General features: G+C 47.6%; 1 protein-coding gene across 1 annotated transcript; it reads left to right on the forward strand.

The window, feature by feature from the left end:
- The first annotated feature begins 527 nt into the window (after positions 1 to 527).
- On the forward strand, positions 528 to 25370 carry cttnbp2nla (CTTNBP2 N-terminal like a). Its single transcript, XM_036530295.1, has 5 exons — positions 528 to 626; positions 5704 to 5811; positions 20095 to 20337; positions 21103 to 21210; positions 22935 to 25370. Exons 1-5 carry the CDS (start codon positions 588 to 590, stop codon positions 24165 to 24167), a joined length of 1731 nt encoding a protein of 576 aa, XP_036386188.1. The 5' UTR covers positions 528 to 587; the 3' UTR covers positions 24168 to 25370.
- Positions 25371 to 25740: the final 370 nt, after the last annotated feature.

A 25740-nucleotide genomic window follows, 5' to 3' on the forward strand; every position in this document is an offset into this window, starting at 1 on the left:
TGTCAATTGCACGTAGAAGAGATGCACGCCTTTGAACCGTTAAATGTCTTAAAAGTTTAGTAAAACAATGGGCATTGCTCTTTTCCGCAGTGTGTTTTAACATGACTTCGCATTCCTGCCATTCTCATGATTACGCGGACTGACACGTAACACCGTGAAGTGTGAAAATGAATCTGGAGTAAGCCTCCGGCCAAATGCACACCGTTGCATGCGACAGTGACCATGCGCTACAGTAACAAATCAAATTATTAACTCTGCTCTGATAAAGGAAAGAACACTCCCAAACTAAATACGAAAAAGTACAAAGTAGCCATGTGGAATACGCAGGAAGTGACTTCATCAATCAACGCAGGGCCGACGAAACGCAGGGACTAAAACTCTAAACAAAGAGATTTATCCGAAACCCAGGCGACAGCCCCGCTCCCTTTCCCTGCCCCCAGCCACCTTAGCGCGGCTCTCATTGGCCGACGCTTCTAAACTTGTCCTGCCCATAGGCTGACTGTTTTGTCAGAGATTGCCATCCCATAGTTTCCGTTGGGATTATAGCTTGATACAGTATACCGAAATCTGTTGCATTTTATATTTGGATGTGGGAAATTAAAGATCCAGGAGCGGGGCGCATGCGGGTATGTGGCCTTTTTGTTTTCTGCGATCTCTGTTTGCGTGCGATTACTTATTTGTGTGTGATCATAGGCACATACCATCCTGACTGGGCATCTGTCGTCAAGTTGCAAACTTGGGAGAAATCCAAAGAAATTTCATTTTTTTCTAACTTTCAAAGATAAGTTTTATGAATGTGGAACAGCTAAATGAATGTTATTACACATTACCTCGCATGGGGTTTGGTTAACTGTACCAGTAGATTTCAGGGTTTGAGACAAATTTCCGACGGGAAAGATATAGTTTCAGGCTAACAAGTGGTGGGAAAAAGCCATTTAAAAGTGTAGGATGGAGGCACTGATAATGTTGTGATATCTTATTCGTGTTCATTTATATAAAAGTGTTTAAAGCAAACACTGTTTAACGTTTCGAAATGTAGTTGCTTTGTTGATAGTAGCCACTGTAGATGACCGTTCTCTGCAGTTTCCATTGCTACACTTTGCAGTGTTTTAGCAGAGGGATTCTATTCATCTTACATAATGTTGTCTTCCATTACCTTGTAAAAAAGTTAACTCGGTGGGCTAAAAATCACAGTGTTTTAGTTTCACCTATCATAGTTTTTATTAAAGATTCCCTGTGCAGGCAACTCAAGTGTGAAACTGTTTTGTTTGTAGTTTTTGAGATGTGTTTGCCCGCGGATGTATTGCAAATACAGTCCTAACGCTTATGATTGTCACACGAACAAAGTTTAAGCTCTTTTCTTTGTTACAGCGAAACAGCACAACTAGGCTGTATGAAAAAGACGTTCAGTAGTTAGTGTTTTTCCAAATTTGGGTGTTCTCCAAGATATCCATGGAACTGACAGATGTTAGACGATCAGAAATGCAGTCGGGCTTGAATTTTCGCTTGCCGAAAAAGTGTCAAGCTCTGCTGTGACTTGTGTGTTTGCCCATGTGGGTGGCCGATAAACAATTTCTGGATGTCAGAAGCTATGACTTGTATGACTCCTTAGGTTAGGAAATGCTTTGGTGGCTGGTATTTTCAGTAGCCTGACGTATATATCCCATTACCTCACCTGCCTCACCTAGTCGCACACACCCATTGAACCGTTGTGTACTTACTATCAGCTGCTTTGTGCTTGTACATTGTGCACCGTTTGTATCTGTGCTGCATTGTAAGTGGGTCAAATCTGTGGAAGGCATTGGGTTTGATTCAGATGAGGTCATAATGTGTAACCTTTGTGTGGCAGGTGCTCAACATAGACTTATAGCGCCATTTATGTTATTATGAAGTTACAGGAGAGTCGCTTACTCTCTGGCTGTTGTTGAGGGACCTCCAGCCAGAAGCAATCTGATCACCTAATAAATCCACCTGAAAAAATGAAAGAAATACAACCATACCACCTCCCCAACCCCCTACTACTCCATGTAGTCAAATGTAGTTCATTCTTACAGTTGTCATTTGGCGTGTAGATCTAACTGGAACAATAAGTCATTTTGACCTCTTATTTTTCTGGGAAAAGTCTATCATTAGAAAATGTGCACCAGGAAGAGTGTTTGCTTGGACATTGCAAGCACACAGGCAGTAAATAAGTGTTAATTGATTAATGCTTGATGTGTCCAATTAAGCCTCTTGCCCTGGGATTTATAGTATCACAAAGTAATCCCAGCTGCCTTTAATTCTGGTAACCTGATCGACAGTAACCTGATCAAGGCCAGTCATGTGCTGGTGGTGAAGCATCTCACCCCAGGGGCTTTGGGTACAGAGACACATCCTTTAGCTGGCTAAGGATTTCGGGGCACCAGTGGGAGATCCTGATTAATTTCGCACATCAGCTGACTGGGAACCACTTCCACCCCCCTCAGCGAGACTCAGTCCTGGTTAATCAATTCTGAGATCCGCACTAATAACACATTAGCGCATAAAATCTGCCTCAGTGGGACCTTGAGCTCTCAGCATCTGACTCTAGAGACATTACACCACTGGATGGAGTTAAAACATCTGTACACTATTAGCATTGATCCAGGTGCACGCTGTTCTCAGACATGCACAGCCTGTGTTCTGTAAATGCTAGTCATAGTCCCTGATTATAGAAATGGGTGAGTGAGACCTCTCTAGCCCCAGACGTTCTCAGTGACTCAGTCACAGTGAATCAGTCACAGTGTTCTGCTGTGGGAAGTCTTTTGACTGGTTCACACAAGTTAGTGGTGGACAGCATATGACACCATACAATATTCACCCACTGAGACTTAATTCATTTGTTACTGACATGCTTGAAATACCCTGCTGACTGATACTCACTGAGATTCTCACAGCCTTGTGCAGTATGCTATATCTGAAGCTAAATCTGAAGCAAGATTCACGTCTCGCAAAAGGTGATGGATTCACATCATTAGCCTCTAACATCTGTTTGTGCAAGCTGGGCTTTAAGGAGAGCAACAGCTTGAGGCAGGCAGAAGTTGGTGATGGGGAAAAAAGAGAGGAGATTGATGTCCCCGCTTTGAAGAATTGCTCACCGACCTGAAGCCGGCAACAAGGAGAACACGCGTGCATGCAAAACATCCAAGGCGGAATTAAAAGTGACAGCTCAAAACGGGGTAGGCCAGCCGATGTTATGTAATATAGTATGGCACAGAAACTGGCCTGTTTGGTCAAAAAATAAACTGGGATAACGGGGTTCCAGCCACGGGCACTTTCCTGAGGTTTTGGAATTGGAGGAGTGTGGGAATATTTTAGTGTTCTGTTCTAGCAGTTTGATCCATCTACATCTCCTTTTGCCCAGTTCACATTTACTATCATACATATCCTGCCCTATGTTTAGACTCAGGCTCCTAAGTAACACCACCCCAATACAGAGAATGCAGTGTCGACATGTAAGGTTTGAGAATGAATGTACTGTGTTGTACTTATCGGACCATAAAATGACAGTCTCATTCTCGCAGTGACAAGGTTTATTAGTGTGTGAACTTAGCAGGGTGTTGAAATGCACTTTAATTTAAATTTAGGGCACTGCACAGTTTAGATTTGCGGGTAGAAATGTTAGCAGGTGCAAATTTCATGTTCTCTCAGGGTGGTGCTGTAATAAGCTTTCTGCATGTGTGGGCAAACCACAAACCATGAAGGCTGTCAAAAGCCTTGTGTGCTCTAACAGAGAGAAGACTGGGGCACTGTGCAGTCATTCAGTATAACTGCAGTATGGGGTAAATGAAAGGTTTAAAACAAAATGGTGAGTCTGAGGGGTTTGATTTTCTGCTCTGAACTGTTTCCCTGCTGTTGTTCAGTTTTGACAGGAAAAAAGGCAGCCTCTTTCTATCCAAAGTCAAAGCCAATGCATGCAACAAAATGATTATATAGCCTACGTCGTTTCTGTGCCAACAGAAGTTAAAGCTCTCCATGTTAAGACTGCACCTAGTTCTGTTCTTTGAAAACAGAAGTATTCAACCATACGCTTATCATTTCATATGTGTATTCAAAAAGTGAATGTCATTTAAGAGAAGGTCTGGAGAAAAAAGCAGACAAGCATTTGAAAAATGAATCCATTTGAAAGTATTCAGTCAGATGTACCAAGTGCTTGTTAAGTCAGTAGTCCCTAGGAGGTTCATTTAATAATACTTAGTACAACCAACCTAAGGAATTTTTCTGGGTTTAATTTTCTCATTGAAACACCTTAAGCGCTTTTTATAAGGCTTGACAGCAGCGTAATATGACTCTCTCTCGATTCTTTCTCAATGACTAAAACGCTTTCCTTTAAGATACTTGAAATACATGAAGTCACTGCTATATACATTGCCTGTAAGTAGTGAGTGTAGTGGCACAAACCCTGCTCACCTCTGATCTTCTTACTCACAGCCATCTTACAGGTCAGCTCTGATGATGTCATGACATGGAAACACTGGCCAGTGGCCAGTCACTGGGCACATGCAGTAGCCTTTGCTGTAAAAGTATGATACACAGGCAGATGTGAAAGTGGGGAAAAATGCTCAGAAGTGCTGCATGGGCTGAATTTTATTGCTCTATTTTTAGATGAATTGCTTGTATTTTTACCGACTTTGTGGTGTCTGGCGTGGGCCCATTGTTAAATCATGTCCTGTTGAATTCATTAGTAGAGATGTGATAGCGTGGGATGGAAAAGAGGCTGATTGGACAGGAAGTGTCGAGGTGACAGAGTGTTTTGCTCCTCGCAGCTGCTAACAGTTTTAAGCCAAACGTCTAAAGAAGTTGCTGCGGTTTTCCTTGCTGGGTTGTTTGACTCTTCTTTTTAATCACATGTCACTGACCAGCTCCAGACAGGAAATAGTTTGTTTGGCTGAGTTAACTCCAAGCTGCCCCACAGCCATGCATGTGATGAGCCTTAGAAATGTGTAAATGTGTCGTGGTTTGTTTTTGCGGGAAGCGTGTTAACGGCATTAACGGCCACTTCTCAGACTTGAGGCGAACGCCATCCCACCCAGGTTTTCAACATGAATACGAAGACTGATTCCCCTCCACCCCCCGCCCCCGCCCCCTCCCCAAATCCCATTGCTCAGAGTAGAATAAACAGCACTGATTCAAAATGCAGTGCCACAGGCGCGGGTGGGTCGAAGCGCGGCGGCGCTTTGGAGGGGCCGGACACCGCAGGCCTGTCAGCACGGCCGCAGGCGACACCGAGACGGTGGGGGAGCGTGGTTCCCTGCAAGAGACCGCAGCACGTTCCAAGCATTTCCATCCGACCACCCCGAAACAAAAGTGGCCTCTCTCTTGACAAGCCGGGCAGGGAGAGGAGCAAACAGGAACGCGTAACCGACTCCTCTCTCTCTCAGCTGGGAGGGATTTCTGTGGCTCATGCTAAGGCGCTAATGACTTCCTGGTTACGAGCTGACGTGTCTCATGAAGTTAGACAATGGCATAGGGATTGTACTGTGAAAACATATGACAAACACGCCAGTGCAGTTAAACAGCAAAGACAATTTGTACAGTCTAATGTCTTCAAAGGAAGCAGAAATAAGTTATTTTGTGGAACTCTGCAGGCTGTGTGCACTGTGTCCAGGGAGGGTGTAACAGCGCTGGTCCTCTGGAGTATCTCACTCTGCTGTGTCTCTCCCCCACCCCCCCCACCCCCCGCAGGAAGCCAGGATGAACGTGGACACTTTGAGCAAGGCAGAGCTGCTGACCCTGCTCAGCATACTGGAGGGAGAGCTGGAGGCGCGGGACCTGGTGATCGAGGCCCTGAAGGTACGTCAGAGTCATGCGCAGCACTGTCGCTGCGGCGACGTCACCCCTCTGGCCCACTGAGCTGGCCTCTGCCCCGCCAGCATGAGGGATTCAGCAGACCCCGAAATAGCCCCTGGAGAGCAAGCCAATTAGGCTCTGTTTCATTAGGGGAGCTTCTATAGGAGGAAGCGCGGGAGCATGGTGCCGCTGGCACATGTGTGCGTGCGTGTCGAGCCAAAGTCCTGTTCCAGTGCGCGGAAGCAAGGACAGGCTAATTAACCTCCGCCGCCATGAGAAGGAGAAGGCTCTGTGACCCCACCCTCCGCATCTGTCAGGCTGTGAACAGGACAGCAGTGAAGCATATGAACCAATTTGGAGACAGCTGGTACTGTGCTTTTAACTAGGCCGCAGTGCAAAGGGCAAAAAGCGACTGCCAGATCCAAACTGGATGTTACCGGCTCAAGACCTTCACATGTTACAGTCGGAATTAAAACGTTGGTAATTTCAGTTACAGGGAAAGGCGAAACAGTATCTGGCAAGGAGCATGAGATAAAACTGCACAGCTTGGGTAGGCAAGTCCAGTCTTCCAGGGCTGAAGTGCTTTTACAGATTTGAGAGCTTTTACATTTCTCAGTATGTAGGTTTCTCAATAGACAATCACCCATCACCTGACCTCCTTTAGAAATGGACAGTGATTATGTGCACACAATCTGGGTAAGGTGAACACATAACAATCCTCGCATGTGAGAATGGGAGCTGCCTGCTTTCTAAGTCTCAGGGGATTGTCACAGGAGTCGGTGAAGTCTAGGACAGCCCCCCTCTCTGTTAACAGCATTACGAGATTTGACTTCTCTGCTCCATCAGAGATTCTTTCTGAAGTATCCTGCTCATCTGTGGTCTTTTTTATCATTTTTTCCCTGTGGAATACATGTTCAGGGCTGGTGTAATATACAGATAAAGGCGCGTGACAGACAGACTGTGTTGCTTGATTGGCCCATAAGGCTTGTGTTTAGTCCAATGAAAGCTGAGCATGGAAGGTGCAGAGAGGCCCACTGGGCTCTGCCAAGGCTTGCCTCAAGCAGCAGGGCAGAGCGCTGCTAAAGCTGCTTGACTGAGGACCAGAGGTTTGCATGTTTGAATCCCGTGTTAAGGAAGTGAAGTAGCCTAAGTGTTCTTTGTTCTGAGTAAAAAAATGTACTGACCAAAAATGTTTTTTTTTCTGGCATATCAGAAGAATGCAAAAGCCAAACAAACTGCAAAATGCAATGGAAAATGGGCACAAGTACAAACATGACAATGAACCTTTCAGTCCATGTTTGTTTTTGCACTCTTCTCAGATGAAGTCACTGATCTCCACTGTCATTAGAGGTGGGTGGTAGAGTTCACCTTTCCACAACTGCCTAGCTGTTCTCCTGTTTGTATTTCTCTCCAGATGTTCAGAATGACAGGGGCTGTATTTGAACAAAGGCATGTTGTCATGCCTCTTTGATTGGCATCTGCACTGTTTTTTTTTTGGTTCACAAGGATGTCTTTTAGTGCTGTGCGTGGCTTCCAACGAACGCCGATCTGTCCATCCAGACCACCCCTGCAGGGCCCCGATGAGCCAGCAGGTTTGGTCCAGCCAGCAGATTGACACATGTATGGTAGAATTACTGATGTATGGCAGATTTACACCAGATTTACAGGTCTTGCAGCAGACAGCGCTGATGACCATGTCTCCGTGCCTGGGAACAGGAAGTTCAAAAATAAACAGAGGCCATAAATAGAGCTACGCAGCTATACCGGGGCCCCCACGGCACAGCTAAGCAGTCTGGCCTGTTTACTCAAGGTCTGGTTCAGAGGCCCACCTCTACCCTGCTTTGGGACACTGGCGGTGCCCCCCCCCCCCCCCCCCCCCCCCCGGCCCCTCTGGTATGCCTCCTCCTGCTTCCCTCATACCCTCTGTGTGTGAATATGGCCTGTGGTGGTCACTGTCTGAACACGCTCCCTCAGCCGTCCCTGTTAGCATTACAAGCATCTTGAAAGAATTGTTCCATGAGAAAAGAAGAGGAAGGGAAAGTGATCTACTGGATGCGTCAAGCATTTATGATTGCCATATAAGGGGTGTTTTAACATGGGCTTCAAGGCACCCACCATGTGCTCAGGGCAAGATAAACCCAGGCAAAGGATAGATGTGTGGTAAAACGGTAAAATGATATTATAATTGGTGCGGATTATAAGAGAACACCCTTAGATGCACTTGGCATCGGGACAATTTTTTTCACACCTTTAAGGGAACACCAACTGCTGCAAGCTTGAATAATTAGCACCGGAATCCGGCATGGTGATTGACGCAGTGCTAATGGTGTTATACATTTCAAAGTAAGCATTGGTTGTCACAAAGCGAGGAATGTCAATAGTGGAATCTCCTCTCTGCTGAAAACAAACGCTTGCGTCTAAACACACCCTGATTGCGTTTCAGTGGAGTGTTTGTAACCTCATGGGGTTTTGAGGAGCATCTTGTAAACACGCCTAATTTTTGCCCTCTGCTGGCAAAGGAGGATCTAAGAGCCGGCCATTTTGGGGGCCGGGAAGGCTGTGAAGGTTTTCTGCACTTTTGTTGTGCTCCTGGGGCTACTTGAGGATAGGGGGTGTCAGTCAGATCGGGGAGGGGGCACATCAAAGCGTTATCCTCTTCAGCTGGAATGTGTCAGATCTGATACAGTTTCACTCCAGACAGAAAAGCAGCCCTGTGAGGGCACAAGCGCTGTGATGGTCCAGTGATTTCCTGTTAGTCACACTCGCATGTACCTGACAGCGTTGCCTACAGTTGCAGATTTCATGCCATGTGTTGAATGGACTTGCATCTCTTTCACATCAATGAGCGGATTTAGGGGAAAAAAAGTCACATTCCATTGTAGTCAGTTATATTTTCCATACCTCCCTCATGCTGTCATCATAGGGCTTTCTCCCTGCAGCGTGTTCGCCCGGCTTGGGTTGGCTTCTTTCACACTCCTGGCCACTCTGTGCCTTGCTAGGGCCAATGCCAGAAGCCCATTCAGTGCTCGTGGGCCAACCAGACCCATCTTGAAGTCATCTGAGCAGTGCGATTATTATGGTATGGAAGTACAATTGATCATTTGTGGCTGTCCTAAATAATTAGTCAATGATGGGCTGGTTTGAGAGTTACAGTATGTCACTACCTCAGTGGTGTTTATGCTATTGATCCACGTTCGCTCCCTGCACCGTGTCTGGGAGGGTGTATCTGCTATTGCTCTGCACACTCAACGGATACAGTTTTATCAATGTGCACCATTAGATGAGAGCCTCAACCCTTTGATCTGTGCTAAAAGACCGTAATGTCTGAATTAGGAACATAAGGAACATTATGCTCCAGTAGTTCACAGTTTATCCACCGCTGCATGAGCCTTTTGCTTCCCCTTGCTGCACAATATTAGATCTGCCACGTGAACTTTAGCCAGGGCAAATTATGTCATTGCTGACTAACTACTTCCTGATTGGCCATGTGCAGTCTGGGGAAAGGGGGGGGCAGTGTGCTCTCTTGGTGATTGGTTGAGGTGGATGGAGAGTGGCAGCTCTGTTGTTCTGACACATGCAGACTGCCTCAGCAGCGTGACATTAGTCGCACGGCACGTGAAAGACGTCTTCATGTAAAGGAGGGGAATTGTCCAGCTCGATCTGGTCACCTCAAACCCCCAAGCACATCCCCTGGACTGAATATGTGCACCGAGGCATAATATGTAAAGGCTGCCTGACATTTTCCAGTAAAAGTGGCCGTTGGGGGGACTTAAATAAAGAATTTTTGGAGAAGTGGCAGAAGAAACGGCAGGAGCTCCTATGACCTCTGCTCTTAAGGAGCGCCACAGGGTGTTCTTCAGGGAAAAAGGTTCTGCTGTTTGGATATTATAGAATAGCCCTGTAATATATGGAATATGTGCAATATTTGTTAGCGATAGAATATTTCCATTTCTAGCTTATGGAAGCACACATTCCTGCTTTCAAAGCGAGAGCCTACCGTATGTTGCATTCCCCCTCCTGTGAGTGTGTAAGGGCTTTCTTTCTGTGTGGTCCTCTACAGTGCCCTCAGTGAGCCTGTCTGTCTGAATTTGGCACACAGGCTTGTTTCGTGGTTTCTCTACCCCAGGTCTGGTTATGTTAGAATTATTTAGCTACATTTCTTACGCCTTGCACATTTCACTAGGGGCTCCTTGGTGCGTTAAAAATTCTCATTCAAAGTGATTGGTGGCACCTCCTATCATAAAGATGGCAGGCTGATTAATGTGAAGGCTGTTATTCTCTATACATTTGGATCAGTTATTATTTTGGCAGTGTTCTTACAGAATTTTGCTGACAGTCGTGAGTGCATTCTTATTTCTGAGTGGAGGGTGTTGCCAGGCCCCCTCCAGAATCTGAAGGTCCCCAGATCTTGGTCTTTGTTCCTGTTCACGGGCCAGTGGCCACTTCCCCTGGAACATGACGTCCCCCTCCTTCCCTCAGCAGTTTTGGACTCTCAGCTGTTTATAGTAAAGGGAAGTGAACATAAAAGTCATTACTGTGAAGCGCAGAGCACAAGTTATCTAATGCTGCAGCCAAGTCAGAGTCCCCTGGGGTGTGTGAATCACAGTCAGTGAAAAGTGATGCATCTTTAGTACTGATTCGAGTCCATTGTGTGCGCTGGAGGTGGGGGAACTCTGTAAAGCCAGAGGGTAAAATGCTCAGCTTGGTGGTGGGCAGTGCAGGTGTTCAGATGAGAGGGATGGAAGACTTTAGTGGACATGACTGGAGTAATGCTCCAAAGGGAGAAAGAGCAAAGAAGAAAAGGGGATGTGAGGTGGACAAGAAAAGGCAGAGAGGAAGATACAGAGAGACAGAAAGGGAAAGAGAGAAAGAGAGAAGAAGAATATATGAAGAGGTAGATGAGAGAGAAGGAGAGGAAATGCTCTAAAGAGAACAGGGCATAGTACAGGAGGGAAAGACAGAGAGGTGGAGGGAGAAAGAGCTCCAAGAAGAAAAAAAAGAAAGAAGAGGCTAGAGAGGAAATTTTTTCCTGTGAATTTGCCCTCTCCCATGCACAGTCCAGTTAGAAATTCAAAGTGAAATCAGTTTCTGAGACCTCAGATTGGTCCATACAGTAGCATGCCATTGCCTACATGCAGATTTCTATTTGTAAATTGCCTGCATTAAAAGCACTTTGTGTCAAATCAAATGTTCCTCTGTTAGGAATTGACCAACCATGCCTCCTCTTTTCATCATTGGGTCTGGTGCTGGATGGGGGACGGCTGGTGTTGCCATAGGGCCATGTACACAAACAGCACCAGATTTGTGTGTGTTAAAGCTGAGAAACCAGATGTGCATCTGTGTGCGTGCCTGTGTGTGTGCGTGTGTGGGGAGCGGAGGAACAGGAAGTAGACATCATCACTGCCATGTACAAGGGAGAGAGGATGGGGGTGGGCGATGGGGTAGGGGTTGCTGTGGTTCTCCATACCCCCCCTCTTCAGTCCAGCAGTGTTCATAGCCGTATAGCCATGTGACCTTTGCCCCTGTGGGCCTCACTGCTGTTGAATCACTAAAGCCAGCCTGAATCCCCCATGTTCTTCATGCCAGTATATCAAAAAGTTCTGTGGCTTAGAGTTTGAATCCATGCATGCTTGGTATGCATGACTACATGAAGCAAATGGATGAATCAGCATTAAAAAAATGGAATAAATTAAAATGAACTTGTCCAAATAATCACAGGATACGTATAGAGAGAACTGTTTTGTTTTTTTTTTTTTGGAAAGTGGATTTGTGCACTGGGCCGCGGCGGGGTATGTCACACATGACTAATAGAGGGGCAGTAAACCGATAAGCAGAGTGGAGAAAGAAAGCCTCTAGACTAAGATCAGAGCTTGCATTCTTCTGTGGAGCGGGGGCTGTGCGTAGCCCCGAAAGCTGATCTTATCTGTCAGATTTGTGTCTGTGGAAAGGAGCCCGCAGCCTGAGCCACCCGTATGGGAGCTTTGTGTGCCGGCCTCCCTGTTATTCCGCAGCCTAATCCAGGCATGTGGGAGCTGTTCGGCCATGTCGGGCAACAGAGAAGCCTCAGTGCGCGCGGCTACATGTCACGTGTGTCTCCGCCGCTTCGCGCCGCGTCTGTGGTGGGACGTCATCTGCAAGTTTCCTCATTTTCCTGAAGGACATGCTGTGTTACCAGCAGGAAGCGAAACACCCTTGCCGTCTCATGTCGCATGGCTGACATTCCTCTTTAACTTAAACATTGAGTCATCACTTACGTACACTATCCCTGTGTGATTCAGTGCTACTAAGCAAAATGTTGGTAGTGCTAACTGCGTATGGGTCAGTTAGTTACTTCAAGTCCTGAGCTGAATGTTACTGATGTGCACCATGTGCTTGTGTTTCTAGAATACTGTGAAAAGAATTCAAATACTGTTAGCCTTATTATAATTTTGTGGAATTCTGATGAGTTTTTTCAACTAGCAACACTTCTTAGGATGGTACTGAAATACTCTACTAAGCAACAGTACTAGATGCTACTGACATATGAAACAATCTAGTAATGTGTCTGGAACATTGAGAGTACTATTGACAGACCACATAGCAACACTTCCATAACACTACTGAAATGCTCCACTTCAGGAATACTACTGATATACTGCTTTCTAAAATACTTCTCGTGAATTCTACTGAAATACAGTAGGGCTGCTGAACCTGGAGATATTAGGGAGAGACTTGACCTCGGAGGAGAAGATTTTGTAAAAAAAACTTTTGTTAAAAAATCTCCAAACTTAATACTAAATTGTCATTTAAAGCTCTTTCCAAAGGTTGAATAAGTATATAAGAATGTTTACCAGCGTGTGAAATTTGAGCATTTATTTAGTAGACCTTGAGTTTTTGTTTAGTAGACCTTGAGTTTCATGAAAAGCTCAGTAAAAGCAACATCTTTTTAACAATCAATAAAACAGTCAAAAATCAATTTAAACGACTTTAATGGAGGCTTAAAGAACTGACTCTGCTGTCACGGACTGGTATCTCAGAGAGCAGCTTGAACTTTCATTTGTTTTTTCATCACCTCAAAGCACTCAACTTTGATTTGTGGCTTCCTTTAAATAGCACGTGCAGGAAGCAGGTTTGCTTTGTTAAGGGAATATTGGTTTTCTTTAGGTTTCTTTTATTTCAGAAAACACTGAGCCGAGCCACATATTCATTATTTCTAGAGAAAAGAGAAGAGAGGCCGTGCCAAGTGGGGATTCCACTCACATATCTCAGAATTTGCTTAATTTGATGCCTGTCTGTAGTGTCAAAGAATTTGTTTGGTTTCCTTAATGAAGGGTGTTGTCTTTGATGGTAAGGTTACATCTATACCACAAACAGAGGATTATGTGGGTCAACTCATATTATACAAGGCAAGGTAAACTTTACCTACAACATGTCTACATAAACATGTCTTACCCAGCCTGCACCAGGTGAGGAAATGATCAGAGTAACTCTCAGCTCTCAGCATATTAGCACTGCCCTGCGTTTGTGTGGGAGGAATGTCCACCCTTGTGGGATAAATTACACGTGTGTGACAGTGTAGCTGACACTGTGGAGGCAGGTGCGGCAGTGCGGAACGACCTGGGTCATTGAGCTGGTCAGGAGTGTGTGGCCCTGTCGCACCCGGGGTAAAGGTGAGCTCGGGCACTTCCCCGTGTGCCCGTTGATCAGCCATAACTCTGAGGAGGAGGTGCTGACAGGGGTTAATGAGGCCCGGGTGACAGGAGTCCAGTTGGCTATCGGAGAGGGGTGAACTGTCACCCAGGTGTCACCCATCTTTTTAAATTTATTTATTTATTGAGGGAGGCAGAAGTGTTGTTCTGCTAGCAAACCTAGCCGTACTGCTAAAAGGTACCACAGGGGTAGAGCCCAGTCCTCTGGTTATAAGCCCACTTCCTTACTTGCTTAGCCACACGGTTGCCCATGCTTGCATTTGCCTCACCAAATCTGGAATGATTTATGTACAGCACACTAGGTGCAGATGCATATCTGTAGTGCACATTATGGAATAGGAGTCACATATTCGGAGATTACAATGTTAAAAATACAGAAATTGGTGTGAATCAACCGAGAATGCGGAGTGGAGCCGAAGTTCAACTTGCATGTGAATTTAGAGAGAGCTGCAAGCACAGTTACCCCTTTTCCTGCATGCGACTCATGTATATTCGTAAACACCTTAGCGTGTCCACATTGGCCATCGTATTTGCGAGCTGTTATCTGCATGTGCGGTGCAAGTTTTGATTCTGTCCACACAGATTGGTTTCAGCACTTACAAGCTGTGGTCTGAGAACAAAAAGCTTTTGTATACGATCAAAGGTTTTGGCACCATGTTCCCTCTGAGTCAGTTCTCATGATGAACTGATTCGGTTACAGGGCCAGGCAGTAAAAAAAACCACCTCGGCAGACAGTCTGGGTTTTCTTCTGTTCTCTCTACTGCAGACCCGTTCCTTCTAGCAGAAGGAAAAGGGTATTTAAGGCAACAGAAAAGAACACTGTTTGTGCTGTCTTTGGACATGAGAAACGGTGGAGTTACTGTGTGGCACAACAGATCTCTCTGTCTAGGAGAGTGCTTGAGAGGGCTTACCATGGGCTAGTTTGGCTCATTGGGTCGTTGTGTGTGTTGCATCCTTTTGAGGTTTCTGACCTTATGCGCTGTGGTGACACCTTTCTCTGAGGTCTGGACCCGGTATTGTGACATGATGCTCAGTAGTCTGTGAGCTCCTGGCTGGTATGCCACAGATAAAGGAGGGAGTAGTTTGGTTATCGGAAAGGGAAGCCAACTGCGCAAAATGAGTCCTCACTGCTCCTCAACTGTAAAAATCAAGGTTCCCCCACCACCAAAGACACACACACCCATACCTCAAGCCAAGCTCAGCTACTTCTGCAGTTAATTAAAAATCTGTTACCTTTGGCTCTCCAGTGGCTCAGTCAGTGAGATGCTCACCTTGAGCGCAGAATTAGCTCTACTGCCCAGGTTCAATCCCAGCCATGTCTTCAGCCGGGAGCCCTCAGCAGCAGAACAAACTGGCCTCATTCTGCCGGCGTAGGCGTGAGCATGTCGCCAGTGTTTCCTCTTCTCCCCGTGATTCAGCAGTTGCCTGCAGTTTGCTGAGACGATGCCAGTGGAAGAGCACCTATCCTCTGACTGGTGGCCATTGCACTACGCACAGTAGGTCTAGTCCAATAGTCCCACATTAACCACAACAACCAGTGCAGTGCAAGCGTATCGTGAGGATTACATCTGTCCCGCTCCTGCACGACTGCAGAGGTTGTTACGGTAAGATGAGCCTAATGTGCAATTGGCAAAAAAAGGGTTGCATAAAGGGGGAAATGCATTTTCCTCCCAAACTCTGAAGTCACAAGGAAAATGGCTCTTCTTTTATGACATTCTCACTGAGGAATATATGGAATAGGGATCACGTTGCTCCTCGATTTAATCATGAAGCAACCTTCAAGCCATATCAAAACCAGCACAGTATGTTTGCTTTTGGACCCGAAACAAAACTGGCAAATGTACAGTTATCAGAACACATCCAGCGCTGCAGATCTTATTTAGTGTATTACTTAGATTATCCTATTGTAATTAGTTTCAGCCTGTTGTTTTGTTCGGGAAAGCACAGCAAACCCGGTCCTTTAAACCGTGAAAACGCGTGGTCTTAGGCATTCGGTAGGCAGCTGCCGTTCAGCTGGTCCCCCGGGTGAACCGCGCTGCTTTTGAATAATTTAGGCGCTAATCCCCTAAAGCTCGCCCCCCAGCCCTGTTGGCCAGACAGGGGCAGCCTCTGAGGGCCCCCTCTCCATCTGGCATGGCCTCACAAGATGGTCATAGTCGAAAAATGAGCCAAGCCAAAGCCTGGGCCTGCAGAAAGTCTTCTCCAAGTGTGAAGAGGGGGAAAGCTCTTTCTCCTTCTTCTCCTCTGTCTTATTCTCCACAATGCCCGAGTGGAGTTGGCCCCCCCTCTCAACTCTGCGGTGGCCATGTCTGGTGGAAAACAACAATGTGAGAGGATTCTATAGGAGCTCTGCTTTACTTCTTGCAGCTGCTTCAAAATACAAAAGCAGCCGGTTATATTTTATGATATTTCAGAGATGAGATCCATTTGTTTGAAACAGCCTTGGTCGTTTTGATGGCAGGCCTCCACTGATGTAAGCATAGAGCAGTCCGCAAATGACTGTGAAATTGACTCATTTGAAACATTTAGTTCCTTTATGGAGGTTTCTATTTCAAACGAGTGTTGAAGTAATTTGATGAATTGCAGCATTTCAGTGTGTCTTAAGGCAAGGTTTAAGATGAGTTCATTGGAAAATGGTATTCATATGACAGATTGTTTTCATTCTAATGAAACTGCCTTTTTTTGCAAAACTGAAATACGTGTATCGAGAATGGAGAATAGCTGAACATTCCATAAAAAAAAGCAGAACAGCAAAAAAGAGACCTGAAAACAGAAGTTGAAAACCAAGCAGCTGCTGCATACGTAACTGTTCGACATTTCATATTCTGTGGAACAAACACGTGAAACCTCTAATCTAGAAAAGCAGGAAACCAAACCTTCTTAGTCAGTTGTTAATAGGATTAGTCTAAATGGATTTGGATTGGTTTCAGTTTTTCCTCTTACTTCATAGGCCTCAGTCACAAAGAGAGTGCGGAGAATAAAGTGATCAAACCCAGATCTGGAGCGTAAGCGGAAGAATTGTGTTGAAGTCTTCAATAATAAGAACCAAACAGCTTAGTAGATATGAAATAATAATACCAGTCACAATGAGTCACTTTTGATGTCCTTGTGAATGCTTCAGCAAACAAGTTCCCACATATTATTGCAGTTAATATAAGAAATATATTTGTGAATGTATTACCCAATTTCTGTATTGTAACAAGGGGAGACTTGACTGAATGCATATTAAGGCTGGCATCACAAAGAACTGTAAGGTGTGGAGGATGTTTTATCAGCTGTTTAGAATTCAGGCATTCTGATCTGACTGAGCCTGTAGTACTTTGGATTGGAAAAGATGATCATGCACAAAAGTAAAGGGTGCGAAATAAGGCAGCAATGCAAGGCAACATCTCTGCAGCTCGCACTCTGTCTCTCAAGCTCATTACCTTTGGTGACCATTTTGAAGCAATGGAATGTGCATCTGAAGGGGCTGAGCCAATGGCAGAGCAGGGACAGACCTGGATCCGCCCCAGCCAGGGGATCGTCTCAGGTCTTCAAGAGATCACCACCGCAGAATCTGACTGCTTCCGGCCTCTTTAAGAACCAGCAGAGGGTATGAAAGCCACAGTGGAGGTAATCCTAAAAAAGGCGGGCGGAAAGGCAGTGGAAGATAATCGCCCTGTCAGTATAATCAGCGCTAATGAGGACAGGCAGCCGAGTCAAATGGCATTGGGGTTGATTCAGGTCAGGGGTCACTCCGAAGACGTGGACCACGAAGCAGTATGAAAGTCCCACCATTAATCACAGTCCGTCTAGCCAGGGTGGGGTGTACGCTATTCCTATTTTCCTGGACACAGAGCAGCGCATTTCTCACTGGGCAAGCCTCCATGTTTTTTTTTTTTTTGTTTCAGTGGGTGTTTGGCTGCTCCTTTCTGTGGCATTGTGGCTCGGGGAGAAAGGTTCACTGTTTCTGTCTATCTACATGTGGAAGGCTTTGCCGTGAAGTAAAGGGATATGCCGAAGAGGTTAGCACCAGGCTGTTGTGTCTTGTCAGGCTGGATATTGCTGTTTGCTGAATGTATGTGCTTATTCTTTTGGCAGATGCTCTAATACAGAGCAACTTACAAGACCATCATGGCAAGGGACGTATATTGGAAGTCCCTGCTTACCAATTAGGGGTTGTACATTCAATTTCATCCCAAGGCATGTGGCCGCAACATGGAGTGGAACCTAACAGGATCTGATTAGTTTGCGTTGGCAAATGGAGTGTTCTTGGCAGAGAGCTTCAAATTCTTTGAGCCCTTTGGCCGCTGCAACAGCCCGAAAGCTCGGTGCAGATTTTTGAAGCTCGCCTTCGGTTCCCACGTCGTCGCGTCACTTTTTTTTTTTGTTGTTGTTCGGGTTCGTGACCTCGCTGAGACTTGTGTTATGGGATGCAATTGCCAGCTGAGCTAGATTGATGTTGGAGATAGCCTTGTCTTGTCTCTGTCTTGCGTAACATAACACGCACATCTGACTGAGTTTCTGCCTGATCTCAGACGCCCAGCTTTGCGCTGAAGAATTTGTTTGTGCCCTGAAAGCATGCCTCCTTGGCTGCCAAGCTTGGCGGCTGATGACTACTTGAAGCCATCTCCCGGAGTCATAAATTGTGCATCGGCTGTCTCTGTAGTGTGTTTTAGGCTATTAAGCACCCATTTATTAAGGCTGATTGTGGCTGTGGTCACACTGGTGGTGAGCAAACCACTGCTATTCTGCCAGATCAGCTGCAACGCAAGCAGTACCAGCACTCATTATAGTACTTGTGTTTGCTTACACAGAGGGACATGTCTTTCACTGTAAACAGGGGTCTGAATGCATGCAAAGCTGCATCATTGCTCAGGTCCACTGCACCCACTCCCACTCCCACTCACACTGGAGAGAGGAGCACTTCACTCACGCCATGGAGACACTGCCAGTGGTTTCTTTCATGGCCACTTCCATGGGTTTCACCCCTAACACATGCAGGCATTTTGAAATCCTATGGGCGTGAAACCGCCACAGTGGTGAAAAATCAGGCAAAACAACCAGCATGCCGCCCTGGAGAGCTTCCTTCAGGGAGGATTAGCAACAGTAGAAGCTTTTATTTTTGCAGAGTCAGGGTGGAGATGAGTGTGCAGGATGTTCAGAATGTACAAGAGGCAGAAAAAAATGTAGCGGTGGTGTAAACTGTGAGTGGAGCAGGAAACTATAGGGACTATAGCAGCTGTTACTACATGCTGTGCTGGGTTTGGCATAGGAGGTGCTCTAGTCTCTGTGTCACCATCAGCTGTTGTGTGGAGGCTGAAAGCATCCCAACGAGCAAGTATGGAAGAACATGCACATCCTGGAGCCCCGAGGAGAGAAAAGTGCCCTCTGCACTGCGGACTGTGTGTGTTAAAAACAGGACCCAGTTGAGGTCAAAGAACTCTGGCTATGTATCTGGCCCACTAAGGAAAGCTGCACTCATTAAGCTGTGAAATATTACTCAGGGCACAAGAATTCCCCCTCCCTCCTATTTCGCCCCCACCGCCACACCCTCTGCAAAAGAGCCTCCTTTCTGTGACAACACAAGAGGGGGAGGCACTGGGAGCTCAGCTGGCCTCTTTGCAATAATCTTGTATTCTGGAAGGAAGACCTAAAGTGTACTTATGCTCAGTCTTCTTTAAAAGAATGTTTTTGGGTTGTGGTTTCATTATAGCTTAGAGCCAGATTAAATATCATGTAACTGTCATGGCCTACACTGTGGCTACAGCCAGCCCTCTTCCCAGTCATAAGAGTGTCGGTAGCAAGTTTGCAACTGGAAGCACGTACAGTGTACGGCTCCAAAGTTTTCTCCAGTTTTCTTAAATGAGGTTGCTATCAGCTTCACATGGTTGCCTCAGAAAAATTGAAGGGCTTGAAAGTATGAGCTCATGATTATGATTAAAATATATATTTCAGACTCAGTCATTGCAGTTGTGTGGACAGCAGTTACAGCGTTCCCTATACAGTCTTACTCTCTGGCACATCCTGGCGTCTGCAGTATTCCATTTGTGCGGTTGTTCGGAATGTCACGATGAGATGGGCTGAAATGGCCATCCCAATCCTCTCCAAAGGCCTGTCACTGGACACTATCAATCGCTCATCTCTCTGATTTTCGGGCAGGAGAATCCCCCCTCCCTCCCCCCTTAAAGAGTTAACTGGACTCTGTGGTTAGTGTTGCTCTTGGCACTGCCTGTGAGGCGGGCTGTCTGACTTCCTGTTTCACGGGCAGTGGGGGAGATTTCTGCAGGCCCGGAGGGACGGAGACCAGAGCGGAGGGGATGAGCGGCTTTGCAGGCCGAAGCTGTGGCCATATTAACGAGAGTGGTCCTGCAGTGCTGGTTTAAGCTGTGCTAGTGGTGGCCTACAGCTGTAAACTGGTTTCTGTATATGACTGCTTCAGCTGTGAAGTGTTATTGGCATGGGTGAGCACAGTGAGCGCTGTGTTTGAGAGGCTGTGCCAGGTTTCGCTTTTTTTTGCAGAGTGATTGGTTCTGATCACTCTGATCTCGTGTGGAAACACAGCCCCTGTGCCGCGCCCCTGGCGTCTCACACCCCTCTCTGTGCCCCTCTCCTCCAGGCCCAGCGGAGAGATGCCTTCGTGCAGGAGCGGTACGGGAGGTACAACCTGAGCGACCCCTTCCTGGCCCTGCAGCGGGACAGCGAGGCGGTGAAGGGGCGGGGCCCGGCGGGCCAGACCGGCCCCACCTCCCCAGCCTGCCCCAGCCCCCTGGCCGTGCTTAAGCTGGTCATGTCCCACTGCAAGAGGATGCAGGAGAAGATGCTGGCCCAGCTGGCCGCTGCAGAGATCAGGCACAGAAAGGTAGGCCTCCGCGGCTCCGCTCTCTTACCCCATACTCAATCAAACCGTGCTGAACCTCGACCGGGGTGTGGTGTCGATTCACTCTGCAACAGCTTTTGAAAGGCCGTAACCTCTGGTAAAGTATCAAGTTGCGATCGGTCAGTCAGGATGATCTCATATGAGTCACGACGGTCAATGGTCGACCACGGGAACTGAGAGATGGGGCTCAGATATTATTCATAAAGCAATTCACACAGTTGCCTTTCAAAACAAACCATAGTGCTGTGGATGTTCATTATCACCTGACCCTGCTGGAGAGGACTCACGCCACTGCATGAGAGGACAGCTGCAGCAGGCTGCTGTACCAGTCGTCCAGAGGCTTGGCCCCCTCCACTTGTCCCTGCTGCTCCAGCATGCCGTGACTGAGTGCCACTCTGATCTCTTCCCAGTGCACAGTGATGCTGTGTGATGCGGCTATACTTCCTGCTGAAGCTGGAGCTGCTGGTTTAAATGCTGTTGTTTAGAACAGATCATCACCCATGGTGCATCTGATGTGACCCTCAATGGCTGTGATTCAATTCAGCATTAGCATAATCACATTGTAACATATCCATTCATGAATTAATAATGAGTATGTTGGAGCTGGCTATGGTCAGCATTACTTTGAACTTGCCTCCCCCTCTGTTGGACCTCTACATTCCAGATATAGGTAGTAGATGTGCATTCTGGCTTAGCCAGGAATCAGTACGCAAATGACTCTCTACTACCCCCTTGTGTGTGTGGCAGGTCATTGCGGACCTGGAGGAGGAGAAGCGCCGGCACGCCCAGGACACGGCAGAGGGTGATGACGTCACCTACATGCTGGAGAAGGAGAGGGAGCGGCTCTTGCAGCAGGTAACATTATCGTAACCTTCCCCCAACATCCAGTCAATGCCTTGCCACCAGTCTAGCCTATACTGGGGACTGTTCCAGCCCTCAACAGTATGTAGTTACCAGTTAGCAACTGGATTAACTGTTGAGTGATTTGAACGGAACTGAAGTGGTTCCGTTCCAGGAGTGGTGTGATGGCCCATTAGTGCTGTACAGCACACTGACCCCAGAGGAGCCCAATTTTGTGCCCATTACTCAACATCAGCTAGCAGCCAAGGAGGTCATTTGGCTTCATGCTTGGGGACTGGGACACAGCATTCTGTTACAAATCAAAGAGAGTTCAATAGCCAAACCAAAAGCCCCAGACTGAAGAAATTAGCCCTTCAAATGGAGCGGGAAGAGATTGTCTGAAAGGCCCTCTGCAGTACTAAGGGTTATGGTAAGACACTGACCTGGAGAAGACCATGCTCTTTATAGTCTGTGCAGAGCAGCGTATTAATTACATTAAATTACACTGCATTATTGGCGTTTAGCAGACACTCTTACCCAGAGCAACTTACATAGGTTACAATTTTTTACATGTTACCCAGTTAGCTGGATATTTATTGAGGAAATTCTGGGTTGAGTACCAGAAATCGAACTCAAACCTGGAAATCGAACCAGAAACCTTTTGGTCATGAGTCCTGCTCCTTACTCCTGCTGTACTGCCACCCCAATAATATCCAAACAGCATCTCTCAGTAAATGAGAGGGCACAGCTGTTACACTGGTGCGGAATGGTGCAGCGTACCAGCATATAGCACATCTGGTAAAAAAATTCATGCACATTCATTCGTTCCATTTTTTTCTCCCAGTTTTCCCTTCTGAACAATTGGCTTTTTCCCTGTGTCCCTGTGCAACTTTCGGAGGGAAACGCGCTGCATTTTTGCGGCAGGCCGTTGTGTAACACGGGGAGAAGGTGTGGCGGCGGGCCAGGGCCTGGACCGGGCCACGGATGGGGGCGCGCGGTCACGGCGATTCTTCCAGCGCGGTCAGCGAAGGGAAGGTCATCTAGCTGTGGAAGCGGGGAGGGGGGGGGCTTCGCCGTGGGCAGAGGGCCCTGTGCGGGGCCTGGTCAGCCAGGGACAGGCCGAGACGCACAAAGCCGTGTTGCGTAAGCGCACGCTCCCAGACGTTTCCTGCTCTCCCATGTGGATCTTAAGAGGCTTTGGCCCGAGGCCTAGTCCAGGCCCACCAGAGCGCTGAGATGAGCGCTCTCATTAAGTGCAGCGCTGTTTCTGACGCGTCATCAAAACCCAGAGCTCTGCCTGTTTGCATCCAGCACTCACCACCTCCTCATAAAGCTGTGCAGGGTTTCATTTTACCACTCTAAGGCTGTGGTCATGTTCTTGCAGTGTTGAGCAAAACAGTTTCTTTGTTTTTGTTATTTGATGGCAGTATTGTATTACATTAATTTTCCTTAAATTTTTGGACTATTTTGCGGTTGGCTTGGCCCCCTCCCAATGCATGCGTTGCAGAGTGCTGTGGCTGATGCTTATGTGTGTACTTTGTCTCCCTCTAGTGTGTACAAGGCATATTGAATGAGAGTGCAGCAACACCTTTCAAAAGCAAAATGTCACAGCTCCATTCATGACTGTTAGCCCTCAGACTGCACTGTTGTGAAAAACCTGCGGTTCTGATCAGCTGTTTTCACTGTTGTCCTCCCCTGGGTGTGTGTGTGTGTGTGTGTGTGTGTGTGTATGTGCTCAGCTGGACTTTGAGAGGGCTCAGGTGAAGCGGCTGGAGAAGGAGCAGAAGCGTTTATCAGCCCAGGCAGAGGAGAGCCGCGTCCAGCACAAGCAGCTGTCCTCCGCCCTGGCCAAGGAGCGCCAGCGAGTCGCCGCCCGCGCGCAGGAGGAGGGCCAGCGGGCGGCGGAGCTGAGCCGCAGGCTGGAGGAGGAGCGGGCCGCCACCGAGGGGCTGCGGGCGGAGCTGGAGGCGGAGCGGAGGCAGGCGCTGCGGGCGGAGGCGCGGGCAGAGGAGCAACTGGCTGAATTCGACACGGAGAGGGAGCAGCTACGGGCGTGGCTGAGGAGGGAGGAGGCGCGCTGCCAGGAGCTGCAGAGGGAGCTGGAGGAGCTGAGGAAGGAGCTGGCCGGGCTGGGGGGAGGAGCCAAGAGGGAGGTGTCCGTCAAGGAGTCAGTCAGCACCCAGACTGAATGCAGTGAAAATTCAGCAGCTGACGAATCCACTGCGCCAAAATTAAACGGCCATCACATTCAGAAGGAGGCGGAGACACGCTGCCAGGAGAACGGGTACGAGAACGGGGCCATGCACCCCCCTGTCCAACCCCAGCAGAGCCCATCCCCTGGCCAACCTGCTTCCCCCTCCCTTGGCTCCTCCCCCTGCTCCTCTCCTCTATTGGCGAGGCGTCTGATGGGTGTGGCTGCCTCAAGCCCCTCCTACCAGGCAAGCTACCAGGCAGGGGTCAACCACCGCTTCCACGCTGCACGCCATAAGTTTCAGGGCCAGACAGAGCAGGACCAGCAGGGCGGCGCCACCACGCCTCGCTCCCCCCGGGACCTGTCCCCCTCCCCCACCGCCCCCGCTGAGCCGAGCTCGGTGAAGCAGCTGGCCCGCAATACCGTCACCCAGGTGCTGTCCCGATTCACCAGCCAGCAGGGCGGTGCCAAGCCACCTGCTACCAACAGCTCCCCCTTCGGTACAGACTACCGCAGTCTGGCCTCCGGTCTGGCTTCCCCCACCACCACCCGAGCCTCCGGGCCCCTCTCTCCAGGAGTCAGATCCCCCACCATCCCACGTGCAGAGAGGGGCCACCCGCCCCCCATCCCTCCCAAGAAGCCAGGCCTAGCTCAGGCCCCACCATCCCCCGTCCCTACGGCCCGAGCCAGCCACTTCCCCGAGCTGTCTGGCAGCTGCGGTCTCACCAGCACCCAGGAAGGCGCTAAAGAGCTGGACCTGGTCATGTCCTCCACCAGCTAACCTGCGCACCAGCGCCCCCTACCCTTTCCTTTGTCACGTTGGACCCTGAAGTCCCTGTAGTCAAAGACTCTGCAATCTGAAACACTGTCAAGTTTATTTATTTGAGGTTTGATCTTTATTCTGATGCGAGATCAGTCTGTGCAAGTATACATGTATTTTGTAACTATCATGACTGTTGATAATTCACTGTGTCACGCAGTGAGATTCTGGGCCCTGAGACTGTGATGCAGTATATAATGGTTGTAATTCAGGGATCTGAACACAAGGAATGAAGTGCCTTCCTTCTCGCAGCCCAGAGGAGAGCAGCATGTCAGACTGTGTCTCATCCTCTCACCCTCTTGACCAAAACTAGATATGGCACCCTGCAAAAGCAATTGGTGAATTCTGAGTAAATATCAGAATTCTGCCCTTGAAGCCTAAAGCAATAAACACCATCTGAGTGGGGGTGCAGTGTTTGAAATGCAGTGTAATTATTGAGGGCCACAAGCAAGTCAATACCCTGGTAGTGTGAGGAATTATTGCAGCCCTGGAGGTAGCTTACTCCTGTCCTGCAAATTCCTCTGTACATTGCAATAAACAATGAATACTCCACCATCTGAGGGTTGAGTTCAACGAAGTGTTAGAGCATTTTTCAGAGGTGATGGGATATGAAGTTCAGAGCCATTTCCAGACGATACATCAATTATAACTGAACTTCACCTCCCATCAGCACCTGTGTGAAACGTCACGTGAGGATGTGTCTGTTGGTGCCACCCCTGATGCGTGGCAGTTTCTCTGTCTGCAGCTGGTTATTCCCAGTGCTTTCTTCCCCCAGTTCTGTTAGATATTGGTTGCTAACTCCAAAGGGTGTTTCTGTCTCACCTGAGAGGAGAGAGAATACTACAGAGCCCCTAACATTCTACCCCACCATTTATGTTTCACATTTTTCAGTCTTTCATTGGTATGATTTTTCCCTGGCAATATAAAAACGGTAACTAATCAAAAGGGTACTGTACTTCCTGGACAGTTTGACTCTGTTCTTCATAAATGATGCCCAGGAAAGCTGTAACCACTTTGCTGCAACCCCAGATGAACCCAGAGATTTTTAAACAGACATGATGGCAGGATCTCTAGACAGTGAATAAGGGGTAGTGTGCCCCCTACTGGCTGACCACATTACCCTTCCTGCTCTGGACTTTTCCCCTCAAGCATTACTGAAATGTTCCCACATCATTGCTTTTTTCACTTCAGTTGTCTCATGCATTATTTCAGTGCAGGAAAGAAGTACTTTAGCTTTTAAGGCAGAACTGGAGAGAGGCATTCCCTTGGTTAACAGGGAATTATGCACAACTTCCTGGGTCTGACCTGTTTGTGTAGCTCTTTCATTGCCAAGCTTGTCAAGATGCATTTTTATGATCACAGAGTCTGTTTGATGGCATTATGTTTTGCAGGATTTTGAATTTAGGCGTATTAAAGCCTGCTTTCATCTGTTACAACTGGGAGTGTCACAGGGGTGAAATAATTTGGGTACGCCATGTATGAAATGAAGTGGACTTACTTTCCTGAAACCGTTTCCCAATTCTGACACATATTT

Source organism: Megalops cyprinoides, chromosome 6, assembly GCF_013368585.1.
Source record: "Megalops cyprinoides isolate fMegCyp1 chromosome 6, fMegCyp1.pri, whole genome shotgun sequence".
NCBI classification, from domain to species: Eukaryota; Metazoa; Chordata; class Actinopteri; order Elopiformes; family Megalopidae; genus Megalops; species Megalops cyprinoides.